Raw genomic sequence first — 19,412 nt, forward strand, 5'->3', positions numbered from 1 at the left:
TTTGAGTGTTATTTAACTGAATGTTGCTCTGATACATCACTGATGTAAAGGACATGTTTTCCCCCCTTATTGAGCAATCAAAGAGATAAAGAATTTCACTGCTAGATTCAAAGTGCACTGCGGTGCTAATAAAGCTCATATTTAAAATGAATGATAAGTAATGAAACACATTTAAGTAAAGACTAAAAGAGTGACTTGCACACATTTGCTTTCTCAAAATTGCAAGTTTTATTGAAGATAGAAATTCTGTAAAATATAACCAAATCACAAATTGAGTGCATTACATAAAATGTTCATGAATTGATCGTTTATCACTACATTTGAAAATTGAAAATACAAGATTATTTTTCGAACATTATCGGGAAATATGATACATTTATAAAATGACATTTCTTTGTTCCAGTTTTTCATTAACAAATATTCAGTATATTTATAAAATGACTTGTTCCAGTTTTTCACAAAAAAATATTCAGTATTTCATTTCATTGCATACAAATACAAAAAATGCTATAACACATTTTAGGAAAAGGGGTGGAAATCAAAAACATTTACTAGTTGTTGACAATTGATAATGTTTGACTTTATACATGCATTCGTACATTATTGATAGCCTAGTCAAACAGCAGGCTACGTTTAAAATGAATCTGGTAAACATGAAGCTGTGAAGTGAAGAAGAGATTTTGATTTTACCGGCAGGTGACGTCATGGTTCAAGCTCATTTTGATTGGCCGAGTTTACGGCGACGCGGCGTTCCTAGGACAACCAGATGCCAAACAACACACCGAGAAAATGTAGCGTCTCGTCAGGATAACAACGGCATTAATATGAACTTCAATTTAATACAATCATAATTGTTTACGAATTAAAGAGTTAATATTAACTAAGTCGGGAAGAAGGACATCGACGAAAAGCACCTCAAACATGGTACATTTTCTGCTGAACCGAAGTTAAACTTACCTTTAGCTTAACTGCTACAAGCAGAGTAGCTAACATCAACCTGTTGAAGCAGCACCTGTTGAGTTTATTCAGTGTTTCTTACGTGTCTTTTCCACTGGAACAGAGTCGTAACCGGGCGTACAGCCAGCAGCAGAGGCTGATGTCTCAGAGGCAGAACCAGGAGCAGCACCGGCAGGAGGAGGCCGGGCGCGCGGTCAGAGAGCGGCAGCAGCAGGCCGGGCTGCGGCACGAGGACAGCTTCGAGAGGAAGAGGCTGCTGAGGCAGGTGAAGGAGGAGCTGAGGGACAGACAGGTGGAGGCTGCTCTCATCCAGGTAAGTGGGTCTCCTCAGCAAGGCACCCTAGAGGTTTCTCAATACTCAAATGTCCCCTCCTCGACTCCTATCCTCGAGACTTAGTGCCGCCCACATACACATTATATTTATATAATAAATATATACAATTTCAGAATCAAACAAGTATGAGAGCACTCTCATAATAACGTAACACAATCAGAGACTGGATATATCCCCCCCTCTCTCTGGTCGTTGAAATGGGGAATTGAAATTACGGGCCAAAAGTATTTACAAGTATTACAAGTAAGCATAGGACACCAAACCAACTGAGACCCGCTGCAGCACTGTACAACACACACACCTACACACTGTACAACACACACACCTACACACTGTACAACACACACACCTACAGTACAGCTCCTAAAGCATAATCAGGCTACAGCCGTTGTGTATTTTATTATGTGAAGCACTAAATGGTCTTAGAAAAATATCGACTCTTTGTCTGTAGATATCTACTAAACTACAGCATACAAATGCAGAGAGTAATGTAGGCCTGTTATACTGAGTGATATATATTGTACACACTGCTCTGCTTTCTGCACGGACCTCACAGCTGTTCTCACTGTAAACAAAGCGTCACGATGAAAGCAGCTACTAAAATAATATCCAGGGGCTGAGATAAGTCCGGCCGTGCATAACGCCTCCACCGTTCCCGGAAATGCGTCCATGGAGGACCCATCAGTGTCTCCTCGGTTAGAGCTCCTCCAGAGAGCCTCCTCGATGCTCGGTCCTCGATGTGCATTTAGAGAAATGAAATGTCCTTCAACATGGCGCGCTGAAATCCATTTCCGGGTCACTACCGGAGGACCGAGGAGTCGAGGAGGTGAAATTAGAGTATTGAGAAACCTCTCCTGTCTCTGCTGCATTATTTTGATATCACTTGCATCAAATTTTCCCTACACAAAACAAATAATTTACACATGTTTTTGTGAATATACATCCTTTACCATTGTCCCATCTCTACACCGTGTCACCCCATGAACAAGAGGGATAAACAAAGGTTAAGGTTAGTTTAAACATGCAGTACACATTACATTACATTAATGCACAAAATGTACAACAATATCTGTTTTCTTTTCTTTCTTTTTTATCACTGCCGATTTTTATTCCATTCCATTGCAATGTAAATACTGTTATATTTTTTATTTATTTTTTAAATGGTAAGTGTTTTTAATTATTGCTTTACTTGTGTGTATGCACCACGACACCAAGTAAAATTCCTCGTACGTGTAAACCTACCTGGTGATAAACCTGATTCTTCTGAAACATAGCACATCCACATAGCAAGGATTCAAAGTGCTTAAAACATAATAATTAAAAACAAAATGAATTGAACTAAAAGACAACTCATGAAAGGATAGTTAGAACATTTACATTGTAAATACAGATAATGCAGCAAGTGCTGGAGTGCTATGATAACACATAGTCAGATGGTCTCTGGAAAATCAGCATACAGAGAAAGGTTCTCAGCCTTTGAACCCGGGTTTGGGGCAGACTTTAGATACTTAGGAAGTTTGGTCTGCGGAGCATAGAAGCTAAAAGCTGCTTCAACAAAATAATCAAGGAGATGGCTTTGTAAAAATAAGTTGTATGGAACACTCAATACATAAAATTACATACAAATACATTGATCCTGAGCACAGAGGAATACGTTTAAGAATACAAGACCATATGTATACCTTATTCTTACTCTTGTGCCATTATAAAATCAATAAACCTCTCTCACTTAAGCCAATATTTGTTCGGCCCTCTTACGATTATATGATATTTTTTATACACAGCATCAGTTGTATTGTTTTCCCTTACACTCCCATCTCTTGTCAAAGGGCAGGAAAGACACTCTTTTGACCATTAGCCCTAAAAAGCTTTCTAGGGGAACCATTATACAGTATTTCACAATAAGCTGCATGCTATTGTAAAAAAACACATACCAAATATACAAGATAATATAAATAAACACATCTTCAAATTGAGCGGCCCCTTTTATTTTGCTGAAAAAAATCACCAAATGGCAAACCAGTTTCAGGTGAAGGTAAAAAACATTTAGTGGGTAACATGAGGAACCTGTTTTAAGGAACAATTATTTAATTTGATCCATGGTAAATGTCTGTCTTATTGGTTATCACCAGTTAAACATGTAATGATACACAGTACTGTAATTTACCTAAACTCCGATGTTTATCATCATAACTATCTTTGACTTGCAGGCAGAGGAGCAGAGAGCAACCAGAAAACAACAACTAGAACAAGAGGAGAGGTTGGCTAAACAGCTGGTCCGCATCAACTGTGAGACCCAAAGAGAAGAGAAAATGAGGCAGCATATTAAAGAGAACAGGTACACCTACACATGCTCCATAACCTGGACTCACTTTATAATCCGGTTCAAAATGCAAATGCTTTCTTGCTGTTGTGTTGTCTTTCTCTGCTTTGGTCTCTTCAGTATGATCAAGTCGGTTTGAATACTTTTCAGCATGGAGCTTCGAGAGCTGGAGTCGAAGCTGAAGTCTGCCTATCTGAATAAGGAGAGAGCGGCGCAGATTGCTGAGCATGAAGCTATGAGGCTTGAGACAATGGTGAGCACCGTCCGCATTCATTTCAATCAGCTACTTCCAACAACATAACCTAAGTCTGAACCACTGGTTGTAAAAGATTAATTCTGTTCTTAAAATATTTTAAATATCTAGATTTTTCTTTGCAGCTAACGGATAGAGATCCAGTATTATCTAATTAAGAACATACTGAAGGGACTGTTTATGAAGTACATTTGTTTAAAAGAGGCTTAATTACCTTTTTGCATTAGGTCCCATATTTAAGGTGCATTGATATTCACTTTTGGTCAGTTAGGAGTGAAACATATCCTTATTTCTCCTAACAAGGAGCTATTACAAGGAGCTATTACAAGGAGCTAGTAACAAGGAGCTAGTAACAAGGAGCTATTAACAAGGAGCTATTAACTTCACGAAAACACAGAATATTTTCCTCAGTGTATGTCATTTCTTTGAATTAGTGCGAGGTGGCAGATTTAGGACGCAAGATGAAGAGTGAACTTGAGCGATTGGCCGCTGAGAAGCTGAAGCTGGAGCAGAAACGTCTGGAGGAAACGGTAGAGTATCAGAGAGAGCTGGAGCTGCAGCTCATGGAGAAGGAGCGCAAGAGACAAGAGGCGTACGAGGAGTTCCTCAAAGAGAAGCTCCTGGTGGATGAGATCGTCAGAAAGATTTACGATGAGGATCAGATGTGAGTCCTTCGGCGCCAATATTTACAGCATTTAAGAGAATTGCAAAAAAAGTACACATTTTCTAGATTAACCCAACAATGAAGGGATCTGATATTACCTAGAATACATATTCCATGGGTTTAAGTTGGCCATGTTTATACTGGGTAAAGAACATGTGATTTAAGTGACTTAAATCGGGGGCAGGCAGGGAAGATAGTGGCCGACCCCTCCCACCCTGGACACAAACTGTTCACCCCCCTCCCCTCTGGCAGGAGGCTGCGCTCCATCAGGACCAAAACCTCTCGCCACCTCAACAGTTTCTTCCCCTCCGCTACCGGCCTCTTAAACAAGGCCCCCCCACTGACACTTACCTCAGCCACAACGTAGACTCTATGTGCATTACATTAATGCACACAATGTTCACACTGCTTACTGCACATATTCTTATTTCATATTTTATATCCTATAATTCATTCATAGCATTCTATTTTCATGTAAATTACTGCTTTATCTTATTGCTATTTAACTATATTTTATTACGGTGTCCTTAAATATTTTTTGTTTTATATTTTATGTCTGCACCATGACATCAAGTCAAATTCCTCATATGTGTGAACCTACCTGGCAATAAACCTGTTTCTGATTACCAATTAAATATCTGTATCTGTCGTTGACTCAAAATACTACAGGATGCATTTAAAATAGAGTATCTACTAGCTTCCGTTTCTTCTCCAAGAAGGAGATAAGCCTTTGGTAGTGTGAGGTTTTTTTTAAATGATGTTGTTCTCCTGAAGGGAGAGGCAGCTGAAGCTGGAGAAGGTCAGAGCCACTCAGCAGCACATTGAAGACTTCAAGAAGCACCAGGCGGAGTGGAGACGCATGGAGCGAGAGAGGATGGAGGCAGAGAACAGGCGCATCATGGAGTTTGCGAGCCAGCAGGAGCACATGGAGGAGAGCAAGATGGCCAAGATCAGAGAGAGAGAAGAAGCAAAGGAGCATTTTCATAAAATCGTAATCATTTAGACAACTATGTTTTTTAAATCCCAATACTTTTTAGATTTTCATTCAACGACACATAACTGTATATTTGGCACTCCTCTCTGTTCCCTAGCTGTCTGAGAAAATGGAGGCGAAAAGGCAGCAGCAAGAAGAGATGGAGCGAGTCCGTGAGGAACTTCATTCAGAAGAACAAGAAGAGGCTCACAGGCAGAAAGAAATAGTAAGTATCTTTGCTTTACTTTCTCACATGTTAGACATTCATGCTAGTTATCAAACGATTGTTTTGTTAATGGTTTGGCCCAAAAACATGAAAATGAAACCACCATGAGAAAAGAGATGTACAGAGACGCTATGAATTTAAAAGCTCCACTTGTGGGGGAAACTTCTGAAGCAATTGGAGTCAGGACTCAGAGAGACACGAGGAGAGCTCGAGCTTTGATGGCAAACACTGACGGTTTATTTGGAGTTACGGCCGGAGAATTGACAAGACAGGTGGTGTGTCACGAGTTGACACAGCGGTTGCCAAACCAATTCTGAAGAACTCTTTCTGTACACGGTTCCTACGGTCATTAAAAACCTGGAAAAGTCATGGAAATTCAATATGCTAATTCCAGGCCCTGGAAAAGTCATGGAAATGTAACTAAAGTTGCATCAAATATCATTTATATTTGATCTTATCGCCAAAATAGTAATACTATAATGATAATAAATACTGTATCGTATAGTAATGAAACGTAAAATGGCATTTAACTGACGAGGTATTTTGCTGGTGAGAGATTTTAGTTGCTTTAGCGTGTAGAAGCTAGTAAGCCTACTATTTGATTTGTTTTAGATAGGCACAACATGTTTCATATGCAGATCTTATTTTCCTGTTCAATGTTAAAATAAACTATTTTCAGTGGTACCGCTGAGAAAGAGTAATTTTTTTGGTCATGGAAAATTAGGTAAAGGTCATGGAAAATCATTGGTAAAAAAATATATGAACCCTGACTGTAGCTCGAGGTTTTAACTAGTTCGTAGTGTAATAATCAACATTCTTCATCAGTGAGACTAAAGCAGGGGTCGGCAACCCCTGGCACGCGTGCCACCATTGGCACACGGCACCGTAACCAGTGGCACACTAGGAATTAGTGGAATAAGTGAGCAAAATATTAAAATTGTATTTTCGGATCCTGAACGAGACCACCGCCAGAGCGCGTCGCCCCGTTACCTGCAGAAGGAAGCCATGCACGCAACGCAGCCCCGCTCTCTTTAACTCCAGGTGACTTTCTGCTGCTTTCCTCCGTGGTGCAGTGCTAATCGTTTCACCACAGAGGAAAGCACTTCACAAATTGCAGTACCCATAAGGAGCTGTACAAATGCCGCAGTTTTTGTGTGGCTGTGTCTTTAGTTGAAAGCCCAGTGGCGATCTGCCCATCTCTCATCTAAATAATATGCTACAAAGGGGCGGACTGGCCATGTGTGTGTTCTGGAGAATAACAGAACGGACGATCGTCCTTATTATTATGCCGTTTAAACCAATTATTTACATTTGTTTGTTAAATTCGGCATCATGTAAGTTGCGCTGACAGGTCCACACACTGCTTCCCCGCAGCGAGGCTCCCCCCGCCCTCCTGTTGACAGTTCACGAGTGTCGAGCTCCTCACCCCCTCCCCGCAAGGGAACCTTTGTCCCTGAACAGTAAACTACCTCATGACGGCTTGTGCTCTGTCATAGACTGGCAACAACAATGCGCCCAAGCTGCTCCTCCTTAAGAGATAGCAGCCATACCCAAGGCCGTAGAACTATGCCATGGGAAAGGAGATAGTGAGAGGAGAAAATGATGAACTGTGTCAAAGGTTGAATACCTAAGCAAATGATTCCCCAACACCACTGAATGATGATGATTATTATTATTTGAATCTAATAGAAAGAGATGGAGAAGAAAATCCGCCACAGGCTGACGATGCAGCAGACCTGCCAGGAGCAGATGGCCTTCAAAGAGATGCGAAGGCAGGCAGAGAAAGATGAAGAGGAGGCCTTCAGGAAAATAATGATGGCTAAGTTTGCCGAGGACGATCGTTTGGAGCAGATGAACGCCCAGAAACGACGCATGAAGCAACTCGAGCACAAACGGGAGGTGGAGAAACTGATAGAGGACAGAAGACTGCAGCATGAGGCGGACAAGGTACGAACCACACTCTGTTATATCCAAGTTAAAGCAGTGCTGGTGTGGCATGCTGCTCGTACTACACTGTGTAAACATATCGCTGTTTAATCATGATTACATTTTGAATCTTACGGACAATGAAAGAAAGTACAAGATGTATATGAGGAACAAAGCAAAACACACCACACTCATTTTCACTGTGCAGCTATGGCGTTACTTCAATATTCAAAGGTTTTATTGTCATATGCACTGTAGCTCTCTTCACGACACAGGTCGGTTCTTTAAAACGGGCGTTTATTTCTTGGAGTTTTCATTTTGTAGCCTCCCCTCTTCCGTTACGCCGTGAGAACTACAACAACGAATAACACGTATACATAGCCAAACATATTAGCATATTGTGCTACACGTATGAATGAAAATAGGACACATGAAAACATAAAACAAATACCTCGTTGGACGCTTGTCGTGAAAGGAGATTAATCTTTAAAGTTCCTTTTCCGTATAACCTTGTCAAATTAAAACGTTGTCACAGACTTCAGCAGAGCTTCAAATAAAGACGTCAACCCACATTGAGTTGTCCATTGTATCAACAAAACACGCAGTACCAGTACATGAACAAACATTAGTTCCTAGGCACAGGAAACAACAAACACTTATTGGTTTAACATATAAAACAAACTGTATTAAATCATGCCATATTTAACGATTATAATATTACATGAAATAAAGTATTTATTTTTTGAATTTAACTATGAAATTAATTGCGTTGTTCTTTTTAATTAAGGCAACTTTGTTACGTCATTTACATGCACAAAGCTATAGTGTAGAAATGGCTGTCACTACCCGATCTGCAGCTCTGCCCGATCTGCAGTGCGCATGTGCGAGATGGTCCGCCATATTGGACAACTCCGGACGGCAACACAAGATGGACCCTTGACACAGTGGCTTTTAGCAAAGCTCAAAAATAAAACGAGAGAGAGATGAGTTATTACGACGTGACTTCACTTAACAACTCTTTTTATTGGGTTCTTTTATTTGGGGTTAAGTACATTGTCAGAATAAGTGAGGAATGGATTTAACTTCTGTTAGACAGCTATCATACTGAATACATATTTACTGTGAATGTGTGCAAAAATGTATGGCATATGGCTGTCTAACAGAAGTTACATTCATTTCTCACGTATTCTGACAATGTACTTAACCCCAAATAAAAGAACCCAATAAAAAGAGTTGTTAAATAATAGTGAAGTCACGTTGTAATAACAATAACTAAGCTCTCTCGAGTTTTCCTTTTGAGCTTTGCCAAAAGCCACTGTGTCAATGTTGTCCTACTTGGTTTGCCGTCCGGAGTTGTCCAATATGGCGGACCATCTTGCACATGCGCACTGCAGATCGAGCAGAGCTGCAGATCGGGTAGTGACAATGGCAATGGAATTCTTCTGACCGGAGCTCCTCCCACAATGCAACATATATGTGAGACTGACGGTTGAGCGGCCCGACCAAGCAAGGAGGCAGAGAGTTCAAATATAACCCGGTGTGGGCATTTATTCAAATCATGGGCACATGATTCACAGCCTCAATTGCTGTCCACCTGAACACAGTCAGCAGCCACAAGGATCTCACACACACTACCTGTCCACTGACAGGGAAAACAGAGCCTAAATACACACTAATCAGGCCAATAAGACACAGGTGGGGGGGAGGAGACAACATAGGGCACCAGGTGCACACAATAACCAGCCACAGACAAAACGGGAGGGGAAACACTTTCAAACTAAACCACATGTGCAATATTACAAGGCCCGAAGCCGTCAGTCCACAGTGACGAAGTTACCTTTGTCACAATATATAATAACATACAAAATAAAAAGTAGTGCAAGAAGTCTATATACTGTACACAGGGCCGTATCCAGGATTTCCTAAATACCGAGGTCCAAACATGCTAGGGGGGTTTGGGGGATACCCCCCGAGATTTTGGGGATTTTCATGATCTAGTTATGGTGCTTTTTAAGTCCTATGGGGGGTCACAAATTGGATAATATATCGATTTCAAACCATGTCAGTGGGCTGACAATGTCAGCATCAATTATTTTGAAAGTGTAATACATAATAAGAATCAGTTGATTGTTACTATTAATGATCTGGACATGCAGAAGAGGCTAAAATGATCACAAAACATTGTCAACATCAGTGGCGAGCCGTGACTTTTATACCTAGGCCCTCTGACCCCCACCCCTTCCCTCGAGTTATTACGTCACAGCGTATACTTCAGCGGAATATCAAAACAACGGCCCGGGGTGCAAAACGCATCAATGAAAGCGACCCTCTACCACACAAAACAACACCTGTAAATAACCCTATTTGTGTTCTTTGAAATTGAAAAGGATATTGCATTGTGTTTGTTACTTTCGTTGCAGTTGTATGTCTTAAGTGTAATTTGGCATGCTTTTATTTTGAAGGCGAGTTAACGCTGTTGACAGGAAGTTGTTGTTGCTATGGAAACAAGAAACGTTTCACAGCGGGCGGAACTTGTCATAAAGTCCGTGATAATAACACCCACCCATTTAGCGGGAAGATATGATTGGTCAATTGTACTGTCATTTGACATTACTCTCTCGTTCAGTTACTATAGCGGGGCCCTCTGTGAATTCATAGCTGGACCGCCTGGACGTCCAACAGCTCCTCTCTTCACAGTAACTTGCAGAGACGAGCTTCTTTCATTTAACTCTTCACATTCCAACATAAACTGAATAGGCAGATTCGAAGGATTTATTTCTTTGGAAATGTTATTTTAATTACAATTAAATCAAGTTATTTTGGTAAAACTAATGAAAAATATAACTAAAAAAATATATAATTTGTTTTAATGTTTTTAAATATTATTTTGTAGAATATCTTAGGCCCTCACAGAGGGCCCTGGCGGCTCGCCACTGGTCAACATTCATTTTCCATGTCTCTCTCCTTTCCATAACCTACAGCCTCTCTTCCATCTTATTGAGTCTCTCTGTCTTCTTCCTGTTCATTACTCTCTCTGTCCTCTACGCTTTCTCTTTGTTCAATCTCTCCCTCGTTGTTCACTTTTTGCTCCTCCTCACTTGTCGCTCCCGCCAGTGAATCAAAAGCAATTCAGCAATTTAGTTCATTTCACTTGTTTGTTTGCATTTTTTAAAAATGTAAATCTGTTTTGTTTGATTCTCAAAAGAGAACAAAGATGTAAGCAAATTGTGTTTTATACAATTGTATGTTATTATGACATCATAACTGCAATAGATGTATGTTTTAAAATTATGCCTATTGTAAATGAAGACTATTGTTATAGATAAATAGATAGATATGGGGTTGTTAAGCCTACATTATTTTTGTGTGACTGTACCTGCAGTTCCTCCCTGACTTCCATCACTTTCTCTCTCTCTCTTTCTCTCTGCCTGTCCTGTCTCTTCCTTACCAAAGCTGAGCTTCGACTGACTGTCTTTTCATTATATCTAAGTCAGTGTAAAAAGAAAACAATACAATGTTATATCTTCAATGTTTTACTCAAATTGAAATAAAAGAAAAGCATTACAACGTTTGTTAAAAGGTAATCCTTCTGACATTGGATGAATGTAATTAACTGTAGCTCTCTAGCTAGTTTATTCACGCAATTTAAACCAAAGTATAGCCTATACTATAGCTGCAATATAAGTTAGTGTGCATGTTGTCGGACGTCCACTGACTAACGTAGAGCGTTCACACAGGATCTGCTGCTCATATGATGTCCTGATGAACAGAAACACAAGTAGCCCGCTGGACTCAGATCTCTAGATACCTCATCACTCCTCCGCTGCTCCGGTACAAGTCCGGGCTGCGGTGATTTGTTGATACATGTCGTCTTCTTCTGTTTGCTTTAATCGAGGCTACGTAGTTATGCAGCGCCCCCATGGTCAGTAAATGGAAGTACTACAAAGAACCCCGTTTAGTGTAATTATTTCACAAGTTTTGTTATATACAGCTCGGAAAATATTACCGAGGTCCGGACCTCGGTGACCTCAATGGTAGATACGGCCATGACTGTACATGTCAATAGAATATGGGATATGTTAGGGCTGCTCGATTATGGCAAAAATCATAATCACGATTATTTGGGTCAATAATTGATATCACGATTACTAAAAAGTTTTAAAACGATTATCCATTTACTTTGAAAACATCCATTTATTGAAAAAAAATGTGAACAGTATGTTTTTAACAGTTGATTACCCTGAACTTTAAGTATAATTCAACTGAAAAACCAATACAAATAATAACTTTAAAAAACAATTACATATTTTTTTTTTTAATAAAATTAATAATCAATTTATTTCGTAATCGTTGCAAGCCAAAATCGTAATCTAGGATATGTAAAAGACCAGAATATGAAATTAAATAATGTAAATGAAGACAAAATTAAATACGGTTTATTGCAGATTATAAAATGGACTTTTATTAATCCCCGTAGGGAAATTCAGTTGTTTAAACAGCAACAGGGTAAGGGTGAAAAAGCAGGACAGATTCACACAGAGTAATACAATCAAACATAAGATCAAAGATTACAAATAAAAATAATAATAATGACAAACTATGAAAAAATGAAAATAAGAATATAAATATGCATATATTCGGTCATATAAACTATGAATGAAAATGAAAATAGACATATATACAAGTTGGGTCATATATACATATTATATATATATATTAACATGGGTGTGTGGAAACAGTGTGAATTTATGTCCAGTGATTGGTGTATATACTTAAATGTAATGTCAGATTTGATAATAACTTTCATATCTCTCTTTAAGGAACTGGAGGCTAAAGAAAAGGCGATTGAGGAGGAGAGGCAGGCGCTGCGTCGGCAGATTATCGAAGAGGAGAGGCAGCGACTTCTTAAACGCCACGCAACAAAACTCCTTGGATACCTCCCGAAGGTATGATGCAGAGCATGAAGCATGAATAACAGATTCATATCTCCTGTTGGTGGAACGAGTGTATGACCATGAGTGTGTCCTTGTTCAGGGCTTGCTCCGTGAAGACGACCTGCAGCACTTTGATGAAGACTTCAGAAAGAACTTTGAAAAGCGTCCGGCAGATATCTCCTCTGAGGACGGCTGGGAGGACGATCAGTAGACGTTTGATCTGAACTTGCATACCATGACACTGGATGGCATTTTAGAGTTACCTTGGTAGCAATTGAGTGATTTCATCGTTCAGGATTCACGAAGGAACTTTATTAGCATTCAGTACAAAAACAAATGTCTTATTAGGGTTAGGGTTACAGGATCTGAATAAAAAGCATTCCAGAAAAGGTGGTGGCTAGATGTGATCATTATCAGGAGACACATTTTGAAAGTGAAGACTCGGTCGTCAGCGCGTCTCTGTGTTTATGACTTCCCCCAGTCTAGAGCTTTCATGAACTCCTGTTCGGTGAATGACAGCAGCTTGGCAGCTTCAAAATGCATCTGCATCAAAAGAGTTACATTTAGATGAAACTGAAAACAGGGTGCCTATTGTTAACAGAGTGAGTTAGAGACACTTACCTTTTGTCTTTTGAGAATGTCAATCAGCTTGAGCTGTTTCTTAAAACCCACAATGAGTTCTGCTTTCTGCTTTTTTAACATTTTGTTTTCAGCAAGGAGATGTTCTTTACTCTGATGTTCCTCGCTGATCTTGTCCTGATCACATATTTAAAAAGACTGACATTAGTTTAGCAGGGCAAACAAAGGTCTCAAACAATCAAAACATGTTGAATTTCAGTTGAAGCTGAAGAGCCGAATCAACTCTTTCCATCTCCAAATATCTTCCTCCATGTTGTCCCGCGTGCAGCGGATGAGATGCTGCACAGAAAACCCTCCCGGCGTCACACATGCTTCACTTCTGTTCCATGGAGTTTATCAGTTGCTTATTTCCCTGTTTTAACATTTATAGTATGATCTTTTATATACTTAAAAGGATGCATTATCGTTTTACTTTAAAGATGTTAAATCCGTTTTGATCTCAAGACGATCATAATTACATTCCTTTAAAAATATTAACATTTTCAAAAAGCTCTACAATAGGAATATATTGTTTATCTCGAAATAAAGTTCAAGTTCTATGTAATTGTTGTGAATATGTTCTTATTTTTGTATTTTTTTGTATCATTTCATGTTTTATTTATGTGTGTATGAAAGGTACAGTAGGTAAGAATGGAGAAAACAGCTCGAGTGCGCTAGAATTTGAAAGTATGCAGACGAAAAAAATCTGCCCCTTCCTTCAGACTTCCTTACAGAGCCCCTCCTCCAACACACATGAACGCGCACATGACCAATGAGGGCACGAGATAAGTTTGTGCACAGATGGAAAGCTGACAGGCAGGTCCTCATCCAGTCATTTTAGCCGGGCCGGCTCAGATGATTGGTCGTGCTTTTTACAGTACTACGGCTTCCACAGATTACATTTTTGTATGTATTTATTGTCAAAGCATTTAATGTATTCATTGCTATCGGGATGTTAAGAGCATTCAATGGAATATAACAAAAAGTGTTTCTGAAATAAATTACATACCCCACCTTTAATTCATTATTTTTCAAGTACAGGACACTACTGCAATAAAGGTTTGGCCCCCTGTCTCTTCTAAGGACTGGGAAATTAAGTAAAGCACTTTGTTATGATCAAATGCTGAATAGAAGTTTGATAGAAAGGAAAAATCCAAAAAAACAAATAGCACCAATTTTGCTGGTTGGGCTCAATTTAGAGATTTCTTTCAACAACATAATAAAATAAACTTAGTGCAGATTAAGTCGAGGGAGAAGATATATGTTATCCCTCTACCAAACAACATTGAACGAGACTGATTTGACTGGACATCAAGGAAGCCTCAAGAACTGATTCAGACTATAGGCTTGATGTAATTCACCAGATAACGAATGAGATTAAATAATGAGCCTATAATGGGAAAATAAGAGTACTAATTTCCAATTTTGTGCACAATGAATTCTGTCATTTTGATGTTCTGCTTCCTAGTATTTTGTAATGTACGAATCCCTAGTAGATTGACTTGTTAAGTACACACCTGTAGTAGAATGTTGAATGGGATGTACCAATGTGTTTTAGGAACCTGTTCTGAACCTGACATACATAAAGTGCCTTCTGTCAAGTAAGTCTTTGTGCATTAATACATGATGGTAATAGTCCAGACCTATACACTTCCCAGAGGTGTAAACAAAGTACACTATTCACAGGTGTTATCAAATAAACACTTACAAAGTACACTGAATTACAGTTTAAAATGAACTAACATTAAAGTGCACTGTTTGTATACTTATGTACACTTCTAATGAAGTGAAATTCAAGTCTACTTAAATAAAGCATACTAATAGTGTATTACAAAATACTAAAAAATAATTGTACTTTTGATCAGTATACTTAATGACCACTATAAGTATTTGCAATTTAGTTGTAGCGAAAGTGTACTTATTTGCAATTCACAATACACTTAGATTCAAGTACACTGAAATACCACTTTAAGTATTTCAGAAATAGTAGTTATTTTTTAGTACGTTGAAATTTAACTAAATTACATCTATTTTGAATTACACTTTTTAAAAGTACATTTTAAACATACTTTAAATTAAGCACAAAAAGTAAAAGTATACTTGTATGTACATTTTGTATACTTAAATTATATTTCTAATAACCTAAAGTATACTACTTTTTGACCTGGGTTTTGATACATGTAAACAATGGTGTTATCTACACTGTAATCTGATTACCTTGCTGGTCTGTTTCATCTTGTTGAGTTGAGTCTTCAGCTTCTCCCCCTCCTCCAACGCTCTGTTCAGACGCACCTCCACGCTGCTGTGGACGGCCGCCGCTTGTTTCTGGGATCTGTTCAGATTTTCTATTTCCTGCACATAGCACGACCAGGAAGTGATCACATGAGTAATGGAAGATCACATTTTGTAGTTCGTTATTAAAAAAGTATGGGTTACAGACCTTTTGGAGAGCAGACACTTGCAGTTGAACACCTTCACATTTTCTGTTGGACTCCTCTGCTAGCGCTCTGTGCTTCTCGATCTGTGTCTGCTGGATGTTTGTTGTTTTCTGCAGTCTGACTCGATCCTCCTCAAGCTCCTTGATTCTTGCACTAAGTTTAGCATTTTCATCATCCTGCAACAACAGATGCTAATGTTAACAACAACAGGAACACGGTGTAGAACAATATTGTCAATATTTAAAGTCATCTGTATTTCCAGGTCCTTCCTTCCTACGGCCCCTGGTAGACCCCCCCCCCCCTCACAAACACAACAACACCGACTATGCTATAACACCCCTACAAATGATGTGCAATATATACTGTTAATAACTGTGCAATATATACCTGGCTGCTTCATCTTAAAAACTTTTACAGATGTGTATTTTGAAAATGGTGTACTTTTTTAATTTTTTTAATCTTTAATATTTTTTTCATGCATGCTTTTTAGTTAATATTAAGCTGTCTTTGGCTCTTTTCTTGCTGTAACAAATGCAAATGTCCCCTCTGTGGGACGAATAAAGGTATTCTGATTCAGATTGTTCATCACTGATGTTGAGCTGAAGTTCTGTCCCCCCCTGCTGATAGGCTTGGGTCATTACAGTTCTAGTTAAATCTTTTTTATCCACACATTACCTTCTTGTAATATTCACATGAGAATTGATCCAGTTCCTCTTGCATGATCCCTAGTTTTGCCTTCAGAACTCGTATTTGAGCATCTGAAACACCTAACCGCAACAAAAACAGAGCAACACAATCAGACTTAGGAGCCCATTTCACTTTTCCCCTTGAAACAAAATACATATCAACCATCTCACACGTCTTGAACACATTCTTGACCCTTGCAGACGCCACATTAACCCCAATAAAAAGTTCTGCTTTGCAGAGAAAACAAAACAAATAGTAAGAATGTATCATTTATTTTTCAAAATAGATTCAGAGATTGTATTTAAGTATATTTATTTGCAAAAACGCTAACACAGAGTGAATGGCAGTCTAATAAATGACTTATTGAAACCTTAAAACGGACCTAGGGAGAAAATGACATGCTTTAAAATAAATATTTGTGTAATTCACTATTAGTGAATACAACTGGGATTTCCTTTTCACAAGTTGGGATGGACATTACCTGATCCTACATTTTCTCCAGCAGTATCAAAATCATCCATGACACTTTCATGAATCATGATGTCGTTCATCTTCTCCTCCATGCTACGTATTGTATTAGCCAGGAAAGAATCAGCAGAGTCTTCTCCAGCAACTAAATCATCCACACGAGAAGCCTTTGAGGTTCTGAAAATGGTGTGAACAATGTGAAAACTTTGAATGTCCTTGTGAGGAAATGCATGCAGAATATATTTAACTAACAGTTACAATCAAACTTACGCTGTTTTCAAGTGAGGCTCCTTGTCTTGTTGACCAGTACACATGTTGTTTGATGTTGATGTGACTCTTTTTTTGGTCACCCCCTAAGTAAATGTATGGCAAATATAATACATAAAAAACATATTAGAAAGTCCTACAGCATTGACAGAATGTAGCAGTGGATGGAAAACTAGCGTGTGTTGGAGAAATTGTTTCAGAAATACAGGCAGAAAAACATTATAACGATACCTTTACACCGGGCCCCTGCAGAGTTCTCTGTTTTAGCTTTGGTATCCTAGAAGGGAAAAGATAGATAAATACATGGAAACAGTTAGGTATATATACATATATATATATATATATATATATTATAGATACATTTATTATTTTGTTGCATAGGTTCTTTCTCTGGAATAAGTTTAGACCTTTTAAAATTGAACAGTAATTATTGTGTCATGCCCAATCCTCCAAAGATCTGATCTATCTATTACCTTGACCTCTCTTCATCCTCAATGTCCGAAAGCAGGAGGGTAGATAAGGGTTTTGACAGAACTTCATTCTGGTCTCTCTAAATTTGGATAACACCAATAGGGAGGTTCATTTTTAAGGCAGTTTTCACTTGCCAAATTACAAAAAGAATGTGTGTTGCTTTTACAACACACTGGTGTGAACATGTTGATAACTTACCATAAGTTGTTCTGCCTGTCTTACTAGATCAGCTGTTTTGGCTTCCAGCTCTGCATTCATGAGTCTGAAGAAAAATAAATAAATAAATATGTAGATCAGTGCTTCTTGAAAACTTGAGAAAAATATGAAATGTCTTTTGGAACAGGAGGTCTTACTTGTATTGTTCTTCCTTGGCCAAAAGGTCATCTGTGTGATTTTTCGTTGGGCCTGAGGCAGATTTGACCTGCGGTCGTACTTCAATCCTCTTCGACCTCTCGGCCTTAGTGCACGAGGATGGGCATTTCTTGGGCTAAACAAGACAGAGAGGCAGACTTGGTAACATGGATTTTCTAAGTCAATATTTCACAAAGGTCTAAAATTGGATTATGATCTAATTTAATTAGCAATTGACCTTCACACCTTGTAAGCCGGACTGATACTGCTTCTTTTTTTTTACTATTCATTCTACCGTGTTGTGTGCTGTTTTATATTGTTCCATGCTCACTGCTAACTGCTTGTAGCACTTTTGGGGATTTGACTTCAAATATGAAGTGCGTTACAAATTAAACCCATTATACATTGTTATATTATTTGTACATAAGCACAGTAAGCTCTGTTTTCTTTAAACTATAAATGTCCCGCTCAGTACACAAAAATATGTTTATTCATGTTTTTTTATTTAAGAAAACACACATTAACAGATAGTTCATAATCTGATTTTTTAACCATCAAATATCAATATTGATCTTTGCCTTACAGCCCCTGCACTCACACACTTTTAGAAAAGTTGTCACAGATCTTCCCTATTAATATAACTGAAAGCCATAAACTAGAAGTGGTACCTCCATAAAAAGTGATTAATACTGTAAAATAGCTGCACACCTAGGATGGAGTAATTGATCGAAAGGGGTTTTATGATATGGTTTTATGATATACTGTATAACATATTATAATACCAGTAAGATTATTTGGTTTATGGGTTTGCACTTTCTATGTTGTACTCAGAGGTTATGTAAGAACTGATGCTTGAACATCTGCATGGGATTAGCTCAGTGTATTTTTCTGCCATTCATAACGTATTTTTCTTCCACAATGTTAATAAATCGGTTAGAGTACAATGATTATAATGTTAGCGGAAAACAATTACACTGTTAGCGGAAGTAGCGTAACGTTAGCTTGTGTGTTGATGTATGTTGGCGAGCAACTACACCTGTTGGAAATAAATAAATCGGTTTAAACCTTTTGGTGGCAAACAAACAGTTCAGTTAAAACCTAGGATAGGCAAACATGACACATTAACGTTTCAAACCTGAGAGACGCCAGGCTGAGATGGCCGGAGCTTTTTATCAAAACTTCTTTCGGCCATTGTCACTAAACAGGGAAAATATACGGGTCTGGTTGCATGGCAACTACTCGTTCAATGCGCCCAGTACGGTAACATTTTAAGGACATCTAAAGGCGAATAATGATTGATTTGTTTCATAAAAAATAGTTTTCTCTGAGGAATGACATTCATTAAATATGAAATAGTTTGTAATTTAACAAAAGCATGTAATGTCGTGAAACACTGGCCTTTTGAAATGATATGCAGACTTAAATTGGTGCTCTGGCAGCTATGGAACAGAGTGTACCAGTGGTACGAAGAAGTAAGTAGTCTGTACAGATTATTAACATGTAGAATTGAGTCAGTGTACTT

At 38.5% G+C, this 19,412-nt stretch overlaps 2 protein-coding genes across 2 annotated transcripts; one reads left to right on the forward strand and one right to left on the reverse strand.

Annotated features, from left to right (window-relative positions):
* Nucleotides 1-740: 740 nt before the first annotated feature.
* On the forward strand, nucleotides 741-13,872 carry mns1 (meiosis-specific nuclear structural 1). The gene is made up of 10 exons (XM_034197050.1): nucleotides 741-924; nucleotides 1,061-1,270; nucleotides 3,502-3,629; nucleotides 3,765-3,867; nucleotides 4,302-4,531; nucleotides 5,306-5,522; nucleotides 5,623-5,730; nucleotides 7,420-7,677; nucleotides 12,477-12,602; nucleotides 12,691-13,872. The coding sequence occupies exons 1-10, from the start codon at nucleotides 922-924 to the stop codon at nucleotides 12,799-12,801; spliced, it is 1,494 nt and encodes a 497-aa protein (XP_034052941.1). The 5' UTR covers nucleotides 741-921; the 3' UTR covers nucleotides 12,802-13,872.
* On the reverse strand, nucleotides 12,881-19,111 carry tex9 (testis expressed 9). Its single transcript, XM_034197051.1, has 12 exons — nucleotides 19,026-19,111; nucleotides 17,893-18,026; nucleotides 17,738-17,801; nucleotides 17,542-17,618; nucleotides 17,300-17,345; nucleotides 17,072-17,154; nucleotides 16,815-16,978; nucleotides 16,322-16,413; nucleotides 15,649-15,822; nucleotides 15,426-15,560; nucleotides 13,212-13,346; nucleotides 12,881-13,133 (listed from the first exon to the last, which is right to left on the reverse strand). The coding sequence occupies exons 1-12, from the start codon at nucleotides 19,080-19,082 to the stop codon at nucleotides 13,056-13,058; spliced, it is 1,239 nt and encodes a 412-aa protein (XP_034052942.1). The 5' UTR covers nucleotides 19,083-19,111; the 3' UTR covers nucleotides 12,881-13,055.
* Between the last annotated feature and the right edge of the window lie 301 nt (nucleotides 19,112-19,412).

The sequence above is a fragment of the Gymnodraco acuticeps genome, unplaced genomic scaffold, assembly GCF_902827175.1.
Source record: "Gymnodraco acuticeps unplaced genomic scaffold, fGymAcu1.1, whole genome shotgun sequence".
NCBI lineage: Eukaryota > Metazoa > Chordata > Actinopteri > Perciformes > Bathydraconidae > Gymnodraco > Gymnodraco acuticeps.

What these genes read in the sequence shown, in the direction of transcription:
- mns1 (XM_034197050.1), top strand. An exon ending in CAGCATATTAAAGAGAACAG is followed by an intron (nt 3,630 to 3,764) that starts GTACACCTACAC and finishes AATACTTTTCAG; the next exon opens with CATGGAGCTTCGAGAGCTGG. An exon ending in TCCTTGGATACCTCCCGAAG is followed by an intron (nt 12,603 to 12,690) that starts GTATGATGCAGA and finishes GTCCTTGTTCAG; the next exon opens with GGCTTGCTCCGTGAAGACGA.
- tex9 (XM_034197051.1), bottom strand. Translation starts at nt 19,082, where the DNA reads ATGGCCGAAAGAAGTTTTGATAAAAAGCTCCGGCCATCTCAGCCTGGC. An exon ending in CATGTGAATATTACAAGAAG is followed by an intron (nt 15,823 to 16,321) that starts GTAATGTGTGGA and finishes CTGTTGTTGCAG; the next exon opens with GATGATGAAAATGCTAAACT. An exon ending in ACATTCTCAAAAGACAAAAG is followed by an intron (nt 13,134 to 13,211) that starts GTAAGTGTCTCT and finishes CTTTTGATGCAG; the next exon opens with ATGCATTTTGAAGCTGCCAA.